The sequence below is a fragment of the Erinaceus europaeus genome, chromosome 15, assembly GCF_950295315.1.
Source record: "Erinaceus europaeus chromosome 15, mEriEur2.1, whole genome shotgun sequence".
Lineage (NCBI taxonomy): Eukaryota > Metazoa > Chordata > Mammalia > Eulipotyphla > Erinaceidae > Erinaceus > Erinaceus europaeus.
The window spans coordinates 64,752,391-64,769,921 of record NC_080176.1 but is presented as its reverse complement, the minus strand read 5'-3'; the positions used below and the strand labels follow the sequence as shown (position 1 = coordinate 64,769,921).

Genomic DNA, 17,531 nt, shown 5'->3' with positions numbered 1-17,531 from the left:
GTGAGTTACATAAGATCAGGGCAGGTGACAGCTTATGAAGGATGTGAGCCTCCTCTTAAAGGACATTGACAACAGACATCTGTGGGGCCAGCTTGGCTCACTGTAGACCGTGTTTCAGACAGGCGGTCCCTGCCCAGCTCTGTCCTCACTGTGACATCAGTGACATCAGAATGACAGCAGGTGCCACCCACACTTCTGGTTTTGCTATCATAGTACAAGAGGACCTGTTAGAGGAAGCGGAAGGGGAGAGATTTTAGTTCCTGCAACCTCCCATGAGCTTTCCGTGGACTGGGATGGCTTTATGGTGTCCTGTCCTACCTGTCTCTCCTCTTCTGTGTCCAGTCTCGTATTCAGCTTCTGGTCAGATGCTCATGGCTCTGATGGAATTAAAGGTAAAGTTGGGGCTTGAGCACAGGTTTTGCTGCCTGAGGTCCAAGAGGTCTTAGCTACAGTCTCAGTCGCGACTGCAGTCTGAGGTGAGCAATGCTATTCTCTCTCTCTACCCACCTCATCATGTCTTTCATAAAAATAAACATTAGTTGTTCAAAGAGGCTCCAAAGTCCCAGGTTCAATCCTCCATACCACCATAAGCCAGAGCTGCTCAGTGCTCAGGTAAAAATAAGCAAATACTTAAAAAAGAATAAAAATGTAAGGGGGCTGTCTGCTCCCCAGGAGCTCAGCAGAAATGGACTTCAGCCTAAACCAAAACCGGTGTGAACTTGGGAGGAGCCATGACTTCATGGAGGAAGGTAGGTGTGAGCTGGAGCTGGAAGGCTGAGAAGGATTCAGATTTTGAGAAGGACGTGGCCAGGGCTGGGAGGCCTGTGAGCCTCATTCTTGATGCCCAGCCATCAGGGAAGAGGCTCTCCTGCTAGTTCAGCTCCCAGCCTGTGTGTGGCGAATCACTTGTGCTTCACTCCCCTTCCAGACAGTCCCTCCCCTGGAAGTGGAAAGAGCCCCTTCCCTTCCAGGCTTCAGAGCCATGTGTTGATGGTTTCCCTGTGTCTCTTTCCACCAGGCTGCATCCAAGTGGCCAATTAGCCTTCTATGGAAGCCAAGGGCTGTCCCTCCCCCCCCCCCCCCAAATGGCTGCAAGAACATTGAGAATTTTTCTAACTGGAACTTAGGAGAATTTTTTTGCTTTCCTAAGTGTAGGTATTATAGGAAGTATAGGCAAGAAATGAGTGTAGGCAGGTTAAATTTCTATTATTTCATGCTGTGATTTAAGTGATCAGGTTGGGCCAGAACCCTGCCTTCCTTATCCTCCTTATGTTTGCTCTCTCAGCCTTTTTAAATAATATTTATTTTATTTGATAGAGACAACCAGAAATCTAGAGGGAAGGGGGGTGATAGAGAGGGAAAGACAGAGAGACACCTGCTGCATTGCTTTACCACTCAGAGCTTTCCCCCTGCAGTGGGGACTAGGGATTTGAGCCCGGGTCCTTGCACATTGTAATATGTGCGTTCAACCAGTGCACCCCCACCCACTCCCTTTTTTTTTCCAAAAGCATAAAAAAGAATTCTCCTCCCTCAAATGGCCACTGGAAATGGTATCTTCTAGAAAGAGGCATCATAGTTTTGTGCATAAGCAGACTGGGGCCATTGTGAAAAAGATTCATTTGCCACCACGGCTAAGTGAACACACATGAATTCACTTGTTATGTAGCCCTGACTTTGCACAGCTCTTTCCCAGGGGAGGCATCACTGGGCTCCTTTGCTTAAGAGGCTTACAATTTATACCATGTTCTGACATGCCCCCTATTTGAGTGACTGAAGGGCGGCTGTCCCAATAGAAAGAGGGACATGGCAAAAGGAAGAGAGCACATACTGAAGGGCTGAGGGTTCTTCCCCAAGAGCTCAAGGGATTTCAGGCAGAAGCTGCGCCCAGCCTACAGGGCTGTTCCTATTTAACACATGCTCAGTTTCCCCTCCCCCTCAGGCCACCGAGTCAGGGGGACAGACGCAGGAGGGCAGGCAAGGTGGCTCCCCCACACTCCCACCCTCACCCCCAGGCTTCAGCACACCTGTCTATTTTTATCCTCTGAGGAAGAATGGTTCTCTGCGAATCTGATTTAAAATGAAAATCTATTATCCCATTTGAAAGGCACTGCAGCGACTGAGAAAGATGTTCGTTCTCGTGTGCATAAAGCACTTTGATGAATGCTGTGTCTGGAGTGAGGCTCGCTGCCCGTCACCCCAAACACCACCCAGTGACTTCTGCCAGGGCAGCTATTTGCCTCACTTTGGGGGGAGCTCAGAACCGCTTTGTGTCCTGGAGGAATCTGGCGGCAGAGGCCACCTAACCAAAAAAGGTGGGGAACATAGAGAGTTTATCTGTTTTAAAAAGAAGTGCTTCTTCACAGATCTTTAGTTCTCTTCCACTTCCTCCCCTCCATCACCACTAACTAACATGCTCTGTGAAAAGATATCCACTCCTGTCCCCAACCTCCATCCGTTTCCCCATCCCCATATGGGATAAATAGCATAGGAGCCAGCCTAGAACTGGGGGAAAGCTTGAGAAATATCCCCAGCTCACTTTCCTCTCTAAACCTGATTAAGCTTAGACACACGCTTATTTGCCTTGCTATTAAGAAATCCCACCAAGAAAGAATGGTGACGCTTTATCTTGCAGACAAATAATCCTTTATCTCAGGGTCTTACAGCCTATAGCTTGGGCTCTTCACAGAGCTGTGCAAGCATTTCTTTCATCCCAAGTCTGTCTGTCACCCCAGGCTGTCTGTCATATGAAGCCAAGACCCTGTCTCAGTCCCACATCATGTCAGCATCTGTCTTCTGACAAGGATCCCCAGTAATTCTTCAGCGTGTCCTGTTTGGGGGTTATCTCCCTGGAGGCAAGCACTGGCCACAGGGTAAAGGCAGCTCTGAGCAATGCTGGGGTGACTGTGCCCCAGCTCCAGCTCAGAGCCAGTGGGGAAGAATCATATCCCCCTTGCCCCACCAACACCCAGCAAACGAAGCTGCCTGTAGTCCTGGGACCTCTCCCTCCTTCCTAATCTGAACCTGAAGCCCATAATGTGGGCAGGGGTGAAATGTGGGGTGCCTGTGGCAGTGTGAGTGGTAGGGACAGCAGTCCCCCCTCCCTTATGAGGAATCACTCTGTGGGCTGAAGTAACAAGGACAAGCTCTGCGTTTTATGAAGGTCACCTGCAAACCTCATCTCCCTGTTTATCAGAGTGCCTCCTCTTTTGTTAATTGAGAATAAATTTATGTACTATAAAACTCACCCTTGGAAGGTATGCAGTTCAGTGACTTTCCTTATCTTCATGGAACTGGATGACTGTCACCACTTCGGGTGCTAATTCTATACTATTTCCACCTCCCCAAAAAAGCCTGCTCTCACTGGCAGCCCCTCTCCCTCCTCACAGCCCCTGGCAGCCTAGAACCTATTTCCCATGTCCATAGATTCACCTGTCCAGGGTATGGCTTATAATGGGATCAGAAACAAGATGGTCTGTTCTGTTTGCCACCTTCCACCGAGGAGGGAGGTTTTCTGTTTGTTTGTTTGTTTGTTTTAATTCATCTAGGGCTGCAGGAAAAAAAAGGGTGGACTCTATTCTGTTAAACTGATGAGTACTATTTTATTGCACAGAGACATCACATTTTATTTTTCCCATTCATCAGTAAATGGTCATTTGCTTCATTTCTACTCCCTGGCAAGGAGCAGGAATGTTGATACAAACGCCCTTGCCCTTGCTTTTGTGCAGGTATGCATTTCTCCTCCTTGTGGGTGTGAGCCGAGGGCTAGGATCCCTGAGGCACTCAGTCGCCTTTGCCTCTGGAAGAAAGGCCTGTGGTTCCTTCCCCACAGATGCTGTGCTGCCACCCTTTCTCACCAGCAGTGGAGGAACATATTTCTAGGCATTTTAGCCAACCTTTTTTTTTTTCCTTGTCATCTGGGGGGTGTGAAGTGGTGTCCCATTGCAATTCTGATTTGCATCTCCCAGATAGTCAATGCTCTTTTCATTCATGGCTGGTCATGGTTGAGCACCTTTTTACCTGCCTTGAGTAAGTATCATTTGGAGGAACGCGTGTTCAAAGCTTTCCCACTCTCTTAGATTGCATTGCCATCTTGGTGTTGAGTTACTAGAGCTCCTTTAGAGCCTCATGGCATATTATGGCATGCAGATACTGTCTCCTACTCCACGGGCGCTTTTTTCACTTCTTCGTTGGTATCTCGTAAAGCATAGGAGCACTAACTCTGAAAAAAGTGTCATGTCTCTGTTTCCTTCAGTTGTGCTTTTGATTATGTATTGACCCCTTGAACTAGGGCTCAAGATCCCAAAGACTTACACCTGTTTCTTTTCAAGAGTTTTTGTCATTTTAAGTCTTCAGTCCACTGATTAAATTTGCATATATGATGTGAAGTAGAGAACCAACTTTTTTCTTTGGTGTACATATTCTAATGGTCCCAGCTCTCTTTAAAAGATTGTATTGGGAGTCTGGCGGTAATGCAGCAGGTTAAGCGCATGTGGAAGGACCAGTGTAAGGATCCCAGTTCAAGCCCCCGGCTCCCCACCTGCAGGGGAGTCACTTCAAAGGTGGTGAAACAGGTCTGCAGGTTTCTGTCTCTCTCCCCCTCTCTGTCTTCCCCTCCTCTCTCCCATTTCTCTCTGTCTTATCCAAGAACGATGACATCAGCAACAATAATAACTACAACAATAAAAACAAGGGCAACAAAAGTGAATAAATATTTTTTTAAAAGATTGCATTGATTGACTCTGGAGGTGGACAAGATAAAGTAGCATCTTATTGAGCTCCGACTAGTAGATGTGCACTCAGAGCTCTTCCTCCACCATTAATCAGAAGTGGAAGGGAAGCCTGGCAGGAAAGATACTTGAAGGCCAGCAAGCCCCACAGCCACCCTCTGAGTTGGAAGAGACATTGGCACGCCACCAGGGGGAAAGCAGTGGGTTCACGCTGTCCAGGCAGAGGACATCATGGGGTTCTTTTTCTTGGACTAGACCTGTGTCCTGCAGTAGACATTTTGTCACTGTTTGGGAGCAGTTTGGGGTACTTTGATGGCTGAGAGTACTGGCTAGTGACCCAAAGATGTTCTGTGCCCTGTGTCATATGAGACTCTCCTCCACTCTGATGAGTTGTCCAGTTCCAAGCCTGCAGGGTTATTAACAGTGGGTTCAGGAAAATACTGATTTTTCTAAAACACAGCAAGATAGCATGATCCTAGGTGCTGGGAGGTTTACAAATGTCACAAAGATCCTGCCCAAAGGAAGCTCAGTCCAGCAGAGAAGTTAACAGGTATACAAACTGTACCTTTATCTTTAGGGCATTAACCCAAGGCCTCGTGTGCATGGTGCAACATATGAGTGACTGATTTTTCATTATTTTAGCAATAGGGAAGAGAGAGAGGGAGAGAAAGAAAAAAAAAAAAAAGGAATACCCAGCTATGCTCCAGCACCACTCCACTATCTGTGCAGCTCCCCAGAGCCATCCATGGTGCTCCGTATTGTAGCAGGCTTGAAACCCTGAGCCTCATGCACACTGCACAAGCTCTATCAGGTGAGATAGCTCTGGCCTTAATACCTTTGACACAAGGCAGGCAGCTCTGTGTCTCACATGGAATGAGGACTAGATACAACCCAGTGGAAGGAGATAGTCTGAGATGGTGAGTAGGCTCCAGGGAGAGTCCCAGGCATCTTCTAGTCTTCCTGATCCTTTCTACCTTCAACCTGATCTGAACGGTCTCTCCTAACTTCTTTCTGCTCCCCAGAGATCCCTGCCAAATCAGAAAGAAGGTCCTCTTAGGTAGCTGCACTTCTTGTGGCTGGGAGATAGCTCTTCAGCAAGGTGCATGCCTTGCCATGCGTGGGACTTGGGTTCAAGACTAGCACCAACTGGGAAGGCCTCAACACTAGGGAGGAAGTGCCAGTGCTGTGGTATCCCTCCCTCTGTGTCTTTCTCTCCCTCCGAAACAAAAAGAATTGGAAAAGCTGGCATGGGAGTGTTGGAATCACACATGCACAAGGCCCAGCACCCCATGAAAAGAAGTGTGACATTTACTAGGAGGCTCATGTTTCCTCTTGTGTCTCATACAACAGGTTTTCCTCTGCCAGGCAGTGGGGCCTGTGCTGTGTGGACTTTGTCTCTGAGAGCAGAGAGTCCCAGGAAAAGGGGTTGCCTGTTTGATTCTCTGCTAAAGAATGCCTATACCTGCCCAAACCCCACAATAAACATTTGTTCCTTGGGGGGGGGGTCCTCTTGAGAGAGGGGAGTCTCCACCAAGCCATGTACACCATGTCTGAGAAAGTCTTCCTAAGAAAAGGAAGGGTTGGGGCAGGAAGGGAAAAGAGTTGAGCTCTTTAGGGAACTTTGTAAGTGTTTCTAAATGTTCCGTGTTCATGGACTCATTGACTAGTGAAGCACTCGATTTCTCTGTCTCTGTTCAATAAATAAAACAAATATTAAAAGAGAAACACTAAATTGAAGAGACATATGTTCATAGCTGTGTTACATTAGCCAAAGAATGGAAATAACCTGTCTGTTGATGGATGACTGGATAAGTTGGGGACAGTGACTTAGCCAGGACCACCCAGCTCTGACAAGTGGTGCATTGGCACCAACCAGCCTCTTGCCTCTGTCCTCTGAATGTACAGATCCGTCATTTGGTATACAGATTTGAGCGGTCCCAGAACTCTTGGTTAAAAAGATAGTATTGATTGACTCTGGAGGTGGACAAGCTAAAGTAGCATCTTATTGGGCTCCAACTAATAGACGTGCACTGGAAACTCTTCTGACTCTGGTCTGATTATCAGAGAATGTCACACATGTATGGAACTGTCAGCCATACAAGATTTCCATGCAAAGTCACAAGTGTTTGTGTGTGGGAGGGAGTCTTCTTTCTTTCTCACCCTGGGGAGCAAGGTGAATGCCCAGGAGGAAGAGAAAGCCCGGGGCTGTGGCGCCTCCCTAACCCTGCGTGATATTTCTTGAGCACCCCCCACACACACACACAACTAGGAGATGAGAAATTGGAACCGTATGTAAACCATTAACCTCCCAGTAAAAATGAAAAAAGAAAAAAATGCTTCAGAACCCCTTAGAGGAGGAGAATGTGTTGCCTGAGAGGTGGCTCAGCGGAGGGGCACATGTTTTGCATGACTGAGGCCCCAGGCCTGACCCCCAGCACCACATCAAATGTTGGAGTGGTGCTCTGGAGGCTCGCTCATAAAATAAAACACTTTCACAAATACAACCTAAGGCCCTCTTAAAGAGTCCCTTCTAGCATCCCAGCACGACCCTTCCAAACAGCTAGTGGGGTTATAAGTGCTCATTCTTTCTGTCTCTGAAAGGCTGCGTTTTTTTTTTTTTTTTTTTTTAACCACAGGCAGTGTTGCTCTGGGGAGCAGGAAGAAATCATGTATAGAATCTGCTGGAAAACATGGCTTCCTCTTTTTTTCTTTCTTTCTTTCTTTTTTCTTTTTTTTTTTTTTTTTTTTTTGGCCAGAGCACTGTTCAGCTCTGGCTTATGATGGTGTGGGGGCTTGAACCTGAGACTTTGAAGCCTCAGGCATGACAGTCTGTTTGCATAACCATTATGCTATCTACCCTCCGCCCAACATGGCTCTTTCTAAAATATGCTGAAGTGTGTGCATGACAGACATTATCTCTAGTATGATCTCTTTATTTTCCTCATGAAAACAGAAGCCTACAATTATTATTACTAGTTTTAGAATAAGAAAACCAACACTTGGGCATTTATCTAAAAGACAGGAAAACAGTAACTCAAGGGGCTGGGTGGTAGTGAACCCAACTGTGCACACATATTATAGTGCACAAGGACCTGGGTTCAACCCCCCCACTCCCCCTTGCAAGGGGGAAGCTTCATGAGCAGTGGAAATAGTAATGCAGATGTCTCTTTCTCCCTGTCTACCCCTTCCCTCTTGGTTTCTCTATGACCAATAAATAGAGTAAGTATTTAAAGAGAGAGAGTTGCTGAATTGAAGAGACATGTGCTTATAGCTGCATTATTCACAATAGCCAAAGAATGGAAATAACCTAAATGTCTGTTGATGGATGACTGGATAAAGAAGTTGTGGAATGTATAGTCAGTGGAACACAACCGCCCACAATCACAAAAGATAAGGTTGTATCCTTAGGGACAAAGTGGATGGAATTGGAGGTGATCATGCTAAGTGAAATAAGAGGTGAAGGACAGCCACCATGTGGTTTCACTCATGTGGAAATATAGAGGATTAAAGCAAATGAACCTGCAAAAAAATAAAATAAACAGGTGGCCAACCCATCTCCAAGACTTTGGGAGAACTATGGTGCTTTTCATTGGGGGTAGGGAGCACAGAACTTTTCTGATAGAAGTGGAGTGGAAACTACTCTTGTTACTTTATAACCGTATACATTACTACTAAATTGCTAATGGAAAAGAAAATAAAGAGCAGGCTGAGACCAAAGAGCTACCTCAATGTCAGAGCACAAGGCTCACATATTGGAGGTCCCTGGTTCAATCCCCAACATCACATATGCCAGAGCTGAGCAGTGCCATGATCTTGGTTTCATTTAAAATCTTAAAAATAAGAGCAATGTGAACTAGGGAGATAGGATAATGTTTATGCAAAGAGACTTTCATGCCTGAGGCACCAAAGGTCCCAGGTTCAATCCCCAGTAAAAACAAGCAAATAAAATTATAAAGCCACTCTGTTCCAAGTGAAGCTCCCCACCTTGAAGCTCCCTACTACTGGCAGCTGGGAGTGCATTTCACTTCTTGGGCAGAAACCCTCTTCTGCCTCTGGCCAACCCCCTGAGGGTTCCTCCCACCCCAGACTTCCTTTCCTCAGTCTTCCCCCCAACTAGCCCATCCCTCCACACTGACATCCTCAAAGGGCATCAAGGGAGAAAGAAAGAACACCACGTACATGTTTCTTGCTGCTGCCAGAAGCACTTACAGCTGTAAGTGGCAGTACACGGGGGTGGGGGGGTGGGGTGAAGGGGAGTGGTACCACTAGAGGCCACCCAGAGGCTAGACCTGGACGCATCGGCTGACAAGCTGCCTCCTCCCCTCCAGGTGGGCCTACCATGACTTCTTCAACCGCTACCGCATGCTGATCAAGAAGAGAGAGCTGGCCAGCGCGGACAAGAAGGTCCTCTGCAGGTCTGTGCTGGAGAGCCTCATCAAGGTGAGCAAGGAGCTGGGCCCCCAGAGGCCCTGAGAAGGGGGGGGGGGGATACTTGCCCTTAATCTTTGGCCATTGGCCCTTGGGTGGCTTCTTGCTTCCTGTTGAAACACTTCCTGAAATGTTCATTTGTTCTCCTGCATCGTTGACTTCAAAGCAAGACACCCTCACGTGCTCAGTGCTCTCCCTAGGCCTTTTGTACCACTCAGCACGTGGGAAAGGACGTGAGCTGTATGTCCTGGCTACTCCATCCTGGTGGCTCTGCAGCCCAGTGCATCTGCCAGCCTGGTGCAGCCAGCTAGGGGCTCAGATCCAGAGGCTGGGGCCCCCCAATCAGGAATGGAGCCTTGCTTCTGTCTTTCCTCACTGTGTCACCCTCCCCGGCCACCATCCAGATACTTAGTTGAATGAGGCAGTAGATGCTCTTAGTTGCAACAGCCTGAACTCCCAGTAGCCCTTGAGCCTGAGGAAGCTTAAAAACTCAAATGCTGGGAGGTCTTTAGGGAAGGGTAGAGACTTCAACATATGATTAGCTCCATAGTATTCAGGGACTACAGCACAGTTTGAAAAATCATCTCAACAAAGAGTCAGGTTAAGGGGGTTGGACGGTGGCACACAATGAGTTAAGCGCATGTGGCGCAAAGCGCAGGGACTGGCATAAGGATCCCGGTTCAAGCTCCCAGCGCCCCACCTGCTGGGGAGTCGCTTCATAGGCGGTGAAGCAGGTCTGCAAGTGTCTATCTTTCTCTCCCCCTCTCTGTCTTCCCCTCCTCTCTCCATTTCTCTCTGTCCTATCCAACAATGAACAACATCAACAATGGCAATAATAATAATCTACAACAACAAGGGCAACAAAAGGGGAAAAATGGCCTCCAGGAGCGGTGGATTCATGGTGCAGGCCCCGAGCCCAGCAATAACCCTGGAGGGGAAAAAAAAAAAGTCAGGTTACACTGGGGCTGGGTGGTGGCACATCTGGTTACACACATTACAGTAAACAGGGACCTGGGTTTGAGCCTCCAGCCCCCGCCTGCAGGGGGGAAACTTCACGAGTGGTGAAGTAAGGCTGCAAGTGTGTCTCTCTCTCTCTCTCCCTCCCTCCCTCCCTGTCTCCCCTTCTTGATTTCTTCTTGTCTCTATCCAATGATAAATAAATTTTTTTAAAAAGGTTATATTTTAAAATCTTCCCTTTAGACAGGTAATAGAATTGTATAAAATGCCCGTCATGCTTAAAAAAAAAGTATCAACTAGGTGAGACCACTTCCCAGCTCAGAGCCTGTGGCTCCCATCACAGTTCTGTGCACATGCCAACAAGGTTTTAGCAGCTGGCTTCTCCCATGCCCACCCTGATTTGCCCACTCAGACATCCTGATCCTCCAGCGCACTCAGCTGATTGCGGCCACAGGACATTGGCATCTGCTCCACTCCCAGATTTCTCCTATACCTCCATATTCTCCCTGGCTGCTTCCTCCTATCCATTCAGTCTTTAAACCAGGCAGATCGCCAACCATTGAGGACAGACATCCATGGCTGCATCCTGCACCCCCAGGCCAGCATCTGTCCCATAGCAGGGTGGGTAGAATCACAGTCCACTAGGCAGGCCCTAAGAGTCTGTGTGTCCTGGGAGCTGGGTGCTGAGCTCAGGTGAGGGCATTCTGCTCTGGGGGGCTGGGGTGTGACCTCTAGGACCTTTCTGCTCCCTGATGACTGACCTGCTCTCCTCCTAAAGGATCCTGACAAGTTCCAGTTCGGCCGCACCAAGATCTTCTTCCGGGCAGGTCAAGTGGCCTACCTGGAGAAGCTGCGGGCTGACAAGTTCCGGGCGGCCACCATCATGATCCAGAAAACCGTGCGGGGCTGGCTACAGCGGGTCAAGTATCAAAGGTTGAAGGGGGCGACCTTGACTCTACAGAGGTACTGCCGAGGGCACATGGCCCGCAGGTGAGCCAACCTGGGCATGTCTGAGGGATGTGTGTGTGTGTGGGGGGGATGGTACTCTACATGGAGGCAGGAGAGGCCTGTCTGCATCCCACCTCTCCCCCAGCACTGGACCCATCGCTGTCATGTCCTGTCATCTGAGGGAGGAGAAGGTCTGGTTCTCCCAGTCCTGGCTGCCCCAGTCAGTCCCCACCCCACCAATACTAGCCTTAGACTAACTAGTTTGACTCTGCAATCATCAGTTTCCCCTTTGTTTATCATTTAGTATAATACTAGAGTCATCTCTGGGGCTCAGTGCCTGCATAAAGAATCCACTGCTCCTGGTGGCCATTTTTTCCTTCGCCTCCCTTTTTATTTGATAGGGTAGAGAGAAATTGAGAGGTAAAGGGGATCCTGAGAGGGAGAAAGAAAGATCCCTGCAGAGTTTTCTTTTAGCCCATGAAGCCACACACACACACACACACACACACACACACACACACACACACACACACACACACACAGGTGGAGAACTAAGGGACTGAACCCAGGCCCTTGTACATGGTACCTTATGTGCTCAACCAGCTGTGCCACTGCCCAGCCCCAAAGTCGTCTGTTATGGACAAAAGCAAGTCGAGCTGGAAAGGTCTAGGAGGACCATACCAGCACAGAGGAATGCCACTGCCTCCCACAAGCGACCCCTGAGGGCCCGAGCCTGAATGCCAATAGACTTCCATCTCCAAGCCACCCCTGGACCCCCATCCCCACCCCCAGCACAAGAAGCTGCTGGGCTGTAAATGTCCCCCTCCTGACTGTGTCCTTGGCTGGTGAAACACTGAAGTGATGTGTCTCCACAAGACAAAAATAAGGGGCACAGCCCCCATGAGGCCCATAGCAGACCTTCACACTGTCAGTCTCAGCACAGGATCCCAGTGAAAAGTCAGTAACCTCTGCAAACAGAGATGCATTTCCTTTGGAGACATGACAGCAACAGCCGTGAAGTTCTCCACTGAATCCCAAGTGGCTCTCAGCCCTCTGCAGGGACCACAAGAAAACTGGGAAGTCTCCCAGGACAGGTGGGGAGGGGGCACCCTTCCCTGCTCTGACTTTAAAACACCTCATCTATATACTCAGATGTCTTAGCTGGAAGGTGCTGTTACTTCCCTCTAAGCTCCTGGGATATTATCTCTGGGCACCAAGGACAAAGCTCGAGTTCCCAGCCTGAGCTTCAGGTGCCCTGGACACTGAAAGTCGGCCTGCCTGGGGTTGCCCAGCCAGGCCAGGGGCGAGGGGCTCAGAGCTCCTCCCAGTCAGCATTCCACCTTCTCCCTCCCAGGCTGGCCGAGCACTTGCGGAGGAGCCGTGCGGCGGTGGTGCTCCAGAAGCAGTACCGCATGCGGAAGGCCCGCCGGGCCTACCAGCAGGTGCGCCGCGCTGCCGTGCTCATCCAGGCCTTCGCTCGGGGCATGTTTGTGCGGAGGATCTACCGCCAGGTGCGTAGCTGCGCAGAAGTGCGTTAATTGCTGCCCGCGCAACCCCCATGAGGGGGACAGAGGGATTTGATGAGGCTCCATTCTGCTGCCCTGGAGGACCAGGGCAGGTGGTCGTCTAAATTCAAGGCCCAGGGCAGCACAAGATGAGATGAAGTTACACCACCCCCCCACACACACACACACACAATTCAAGCAGTGAAAGGGGCAGATTCTCCCCTCCTGCCCTTTGTTTGTTCTATTTTAATTTTATCCTTAATTTTTAATTTTATTATTTCAATAGAGACAGAGAGAAACTGGGAGGGGGAGATAGGGAGAGAAACAGACACCTGCAGTCCTGCTTCACCACTCATGAAGCTTTCCCCCTGCAGGTGGGGACCAGGGGCTTGAACCCAGGTCCTTGCGCGCTGTAATGTACCACTGCCTGGCCCCAGTTTTTTAAAAAAAATATTTATTTATTGCCTTTTGTTGCCCTTGTTGTTTTATTGTTATCCTTAGCACCGGTCCTTGCACTTTGCGCCATGTGTGCTTAACCCGATGTGCTACCGCCCGACTCCCCAGTTGTTTTTTTTTAATTATTATTCATTTCTATAGAGACAAAATTGAGAGGGGAGACAGAGAAAGAAGCACTTGCAGCACTATTTCAGCACTCATGAAGTCCCCCCCCCACAGGTGGGGGCTAGGGGCTGAATTGGGTTCTTGTGCCTGGTAACATGTACACTCTACAGCGTGCACCACTGCCAGCCCCACCTCTGCTTTGCACTCTGCTCAGACCCTCAACCGATGGGATGACTTCTCTATTAGGGAGGGCCATCCCCTCGACTGAGTCGTGCATTCAGGGGCTCTCCACACAATCTCAGAGACACCCTGAGACACTGTTTAACCTGGGCATCCCGTAGCCAGTCAGCTGAGGCCTGAGTTAATCATCCCAGGGAGGAAAGGTGTGTGCTGCTGTTCCTCATGGTTGCTGAGATGCATGGGTAAACTGAGGCACCTGGCAGGAGATGGAGAGGGCCTGCTGACACTAAGCACAATGGGGGAAGCGAAGAGATAGTCCACCTGGAAGGGTGTATACTTTACCATGTGGGGCTCAAGCCCTGGAACCACTTGGGAAGCTCCAGACAGTGGAACATTAGCACCTCCCTCTCTTTCTAATTAAAGTAAAAATATATATTTAAAATAGCTAGAAGCATGTGAGAAGCCATCTGGAAAAAAAAGACAAATATAAGTGGGCCCCGTTCCTTCATTTAATGATTAGGAACCTGCAGCCCAGTAAGGCGAGGTTAGGAGAGAGGAGCTCTAGTGTCTCCCTGCCAGGCCCCTGGCCCTGTGCAGCTGAAATTCCTGCTCAGATAGCCTTACTCTCAGGACACAGCCATCCCTGCAGCCCAGCACACCCGAGGCTCAGTGCCAGGATAAGAGGTGGTTAGAAGGAACTGTCTAAAGTGTTCTCTCCTAAGGCAGCCACTTTTCTGAGGTCGAAGGTGTGATAAATAATAGAACAATGCACTGAAATGACCACAAACAGAGAGGCATGGTTTCCTGGCCAGGCACCGGAGGGAGCAAACCCCAGTGTCACACTTGGAAACCTAGGCTCTGAGAATGCTCCTGGGTGGTGGCGGTACCTGTGTGATGTCCCTGGGGTTTAGCCTGCTCTGTCTCAGAGCTGTTGTCCTAGGCGTGCTGGGTTCACACATGTCTGCTTAGCTATTCGTTTATCCCACAAACATTTACTTTGCAAGAAGACTGACTCGATGCTTTAAGAGCTGAGTGGGATGAAACTTTGTAGGAAAATACAAGGAACCACAGCTGCATTTGTGAGCGTCAGCCCATGATGGCTCAGTGTCATGGGTACAGGATGCCGCTCTGCTGAGTCAACCCTCCACCTGGCTATCCCGCTGGCCACCTCCTGGGTAATGTTTAGGCCCCGCCAGCTTTGAGGTTTTCACACTGTGGTTTCCTGTAAAAGCCTATAAGACAGGTTAAACTGAAAAGCACTTGAACAGCTGGTTCTCTGCAGGTACCCAGGCTGCAGAACCTAGCTGGAGCTTGTTCCCAGGGGCTGCAGGGATTGCTCGGCAGGTGGGGTGTGTGCTTTCACACAAGTACAGCCTGGGCTTGAGCCCTGACACAGGTAGAGCCACAGCACTATGGTAGAGCCATAGTGCTCTATGGTAGAGCCACAGCACTGGGGGAAGCAATGCTGTGATGCCTCTCCTCCTCCCTATCTTTATGAAAAAGTGGGTCCAGGTGTGTGGGAATCAGGAATTCAAATTGACTTAAACAAAAAACATAAAAATAAATGTGGGGTTTTTGAAGCATTTTATTTATTGGATAGAGACAGAGAAATTGAGACAGGGAAAGAGAATAAGACACCTGTAGCACTGTTCACTGCTCATGAACCTTCTCCCTGGAGGTAGGGTTCAGAGACTTGAATCTGGATCTCTGTGCATTAGGACACATGCGCAAGGTGTGTCACCACCCAGCCCAAGAAATGTGTTTTCAAAATGTGTGCCTTGAAGGAGGCATGACCTCTCTGTGTCTAAAAACTGAGGGCTCTCACCTCCCCTGGCAGTTCTTGAGCCTCCCTGGCTCCTGGGCTGCATGTGGACCCTCAGGTGCCTGCCTGTCCCCTGCCAGGTCCTCCTGGAGCACAAGGCCACCATCATCCAGAAGCACGTGCGGGGCTGGGCGGCACGCAGACACTTCCAGCAGCTGCGGGACGCGGCTGTGGTCATCCAGTGCGCCTTCCGCATGCGCAAGGCCAAGCAGGCGCTCAAGGCCCTCAAGATCGAGGCCCGCTCGGCCGAGCACCTGAAACGCCTCAATGTGGGCATGGAGAACAAGGTGGTTCAGCTGCAGCGGAAGATCGACGACCAGGTCTGTGTCAGAAGCTCCTTCCGGGGGTAGGGCTGCAAAGGGGGCAATAGGGGTCAGGCTTGAGGGAGACCCTGGCCGCCTGCAGGAACTGCAAGCACCCAGGCCTCAAGGGAGCCAAGACTATGTTCAGAGTACTGCTACTGTTGGTGGCAAATAAAGCCCTCCCAAAAGGGGGCCTAGTTCCCCAAGTCTGTGCTCATGTAGCACACATGACAAAGGGGTCTTGCAGGTGTGATAAAGTTGAGGCTCTTGGGGTGAAATCATCCTGAGTGATTCGTGTGGATCCAGTACGTTCCCAAGTGCAAGAGAGAAGTGGGAGGTCAGGTGATGAGAAGGAGACAGAGAGTAGGATGTTGGAAGGATGCAGGTCCGGGAGCCAAGGAGTGCAGGAAGCCCCCAGAAACAGCAACAGATGGATTCTTCACTGGAGGGAACACAGCTCTGTTGACCCCTTTTAGGCTTCTGATCTTCAGAACTATAGGACAGCAGGTTTGTATGGTTTCAAGTCTCTAACTGGAAACCACAGCAAGAGGAAGCTGACACACTAGCCCAAAGTCAGGTTTTTCTGCCCTTGCAGAGACTGTGGGGCATAGTAATTGCACTGGGGAAGTGTAGCAGCTGCCCCTGGCATTCTGGGGAGGCTCACCCCCATCAGACACTGCCCCAGTGCTTGCTGTGTAATAACTTGTGTAGTCACTTAACCCCACTAGGGAATTAGTATCACCCACTTGTTTTTACGTAAGTGAGAACTAAGGGGGTTGGGTGGTGGCATACCTGGTTGAGCACACACATTGCTGTGTGCAAGGACCCAGGTTCAATTATCTGGTCTCCACCTGCGGGGGGGGGGGGGCTTCACAGTCAATGAAGCAGTGCTATAGCCCCCCCCTTCTCCTCTTCCTCTCGCCTCTCAATTTCATCGTTACCTATCCAAAATAACATAAAGAATTATGAGGATGTGACTTCGCAGGTCCAGCATTGGAACTCAAGCTGCCTACTCATGGCCCATGTTCTTCAACACCTTGCCTTTCCGCTTCTGTTGGGGGGGGGGGGCAGCGCACTTGCAGGGGAACGAGATAGAACCCTGTCCAGATTCAGCTGTGCTGCTTCATGGTTGAGTGGGTGACCCAAGTGCTCGGAGCCTCGGTCTTCTTCACCCAGTGGGGCTATAAGAAGAGTGAGTGGTCTAGCAGGCAAGAAATGCAAGAAGTGGCTGCCACTGTTGCAGTGTTTAGACACTATCTTCCTTCTACTCTTAACCCTTTCATGTCAACCAAGCAGACAAGTGACAAGTCATCAGTTAAGTCCCTACAGGTGTAGGGTGTGGGACACTAAGAGGAACTGGACAGTCAGACCACTGGTTGTCTGCCACTGGACTGGGAAGATTGGAAGTGCCCACACCTGCATGAACGTATTCAGACACCTGGTTTTTGCTGGCTTAGGTGCCTAGTCCTCTGCCCCAGAAATGCCCTTCTGAGTGCCTGGCTGTCTGGAGTGCTGTGTTAGCCTCAGTGGACAGAGGGTGACTTTGAAACACAGTGGTCACTGTACTGTGGGGACAGAATTTGATGCCAATAGGGCAGTGCTGTCCCCTCACCCCATAGTTTCTTTTTTTTAATATTTATTTATTTTCCCTTTTGTTGCTCTTGTTTTATTGTTGTAGTTATTGTTGTTCTTGATGTTGTCATTGTTGAATAGGACAGGAAGACAGAGCGAGAGGTGTCTGTCTAGACACCTGCAGACCTGCTTCACCGACTGTGAAGTGACGCCCCTGCAGGTGGGGAGCCGGAGGCTCAAACCGGGATCCTTATACCGGTCCTTGCGCTTTGCGCCACGTGCGCTTGACCAGCCGTGCTACCGCCCGACTCCCCACCCCACAGTTTCTGAGCTCTCTACCAGGCGTCAGGCCCCGTCGCAAGTGCTCAGGCATTCTCTTCTGATCCTCATGCAACATAGATCAGTTTGCAGATGAGGGAACTGGATTAAGGACGTCAAGTACCTCAACCAAGTCACCTACATAGAAAGTGCTAGAAGCAGTACACCAGCCCAGGCTGCTCTGCTCCTGCAGCAATGATAAGATGTTAGT

The 17,531-nt window shown here is 49.7% G+C and overlaps 1 protein-coding gene across 1 annotated transcript in view; it reads left to right on the top strand.

The window, feature by feature from the left end:
• The window catches only part of MYO5B (myosin VB), a 195,103-nt gene that overhangs the window by 115,391 nt on the left and 62,181 nt on the right, over positions 1 to 17,531 (top strand). The window contains exons 18-21 of the mRNA XM_060172332.1: positions 9,056 to 9,167; positions 10,891 to 11,102; positions 12,415 to 12,571; positions 15,209 to 15,448. Of these exons, the coding sequence (XP_060028315.1) occupies positions 9,056 to 9,167; positions 10,891 to 11,102; positions 12,415 to 12,571; positions 15,209 to 15,448 (721 nt within the window). The remainder of the gene's footprint in view (positions 1 to 9,055; positions 9,168 to 10,890; positions 11,103 to 12,414; positions 12,572 to 15,208; positions 15,449 to 17,531) is intronic.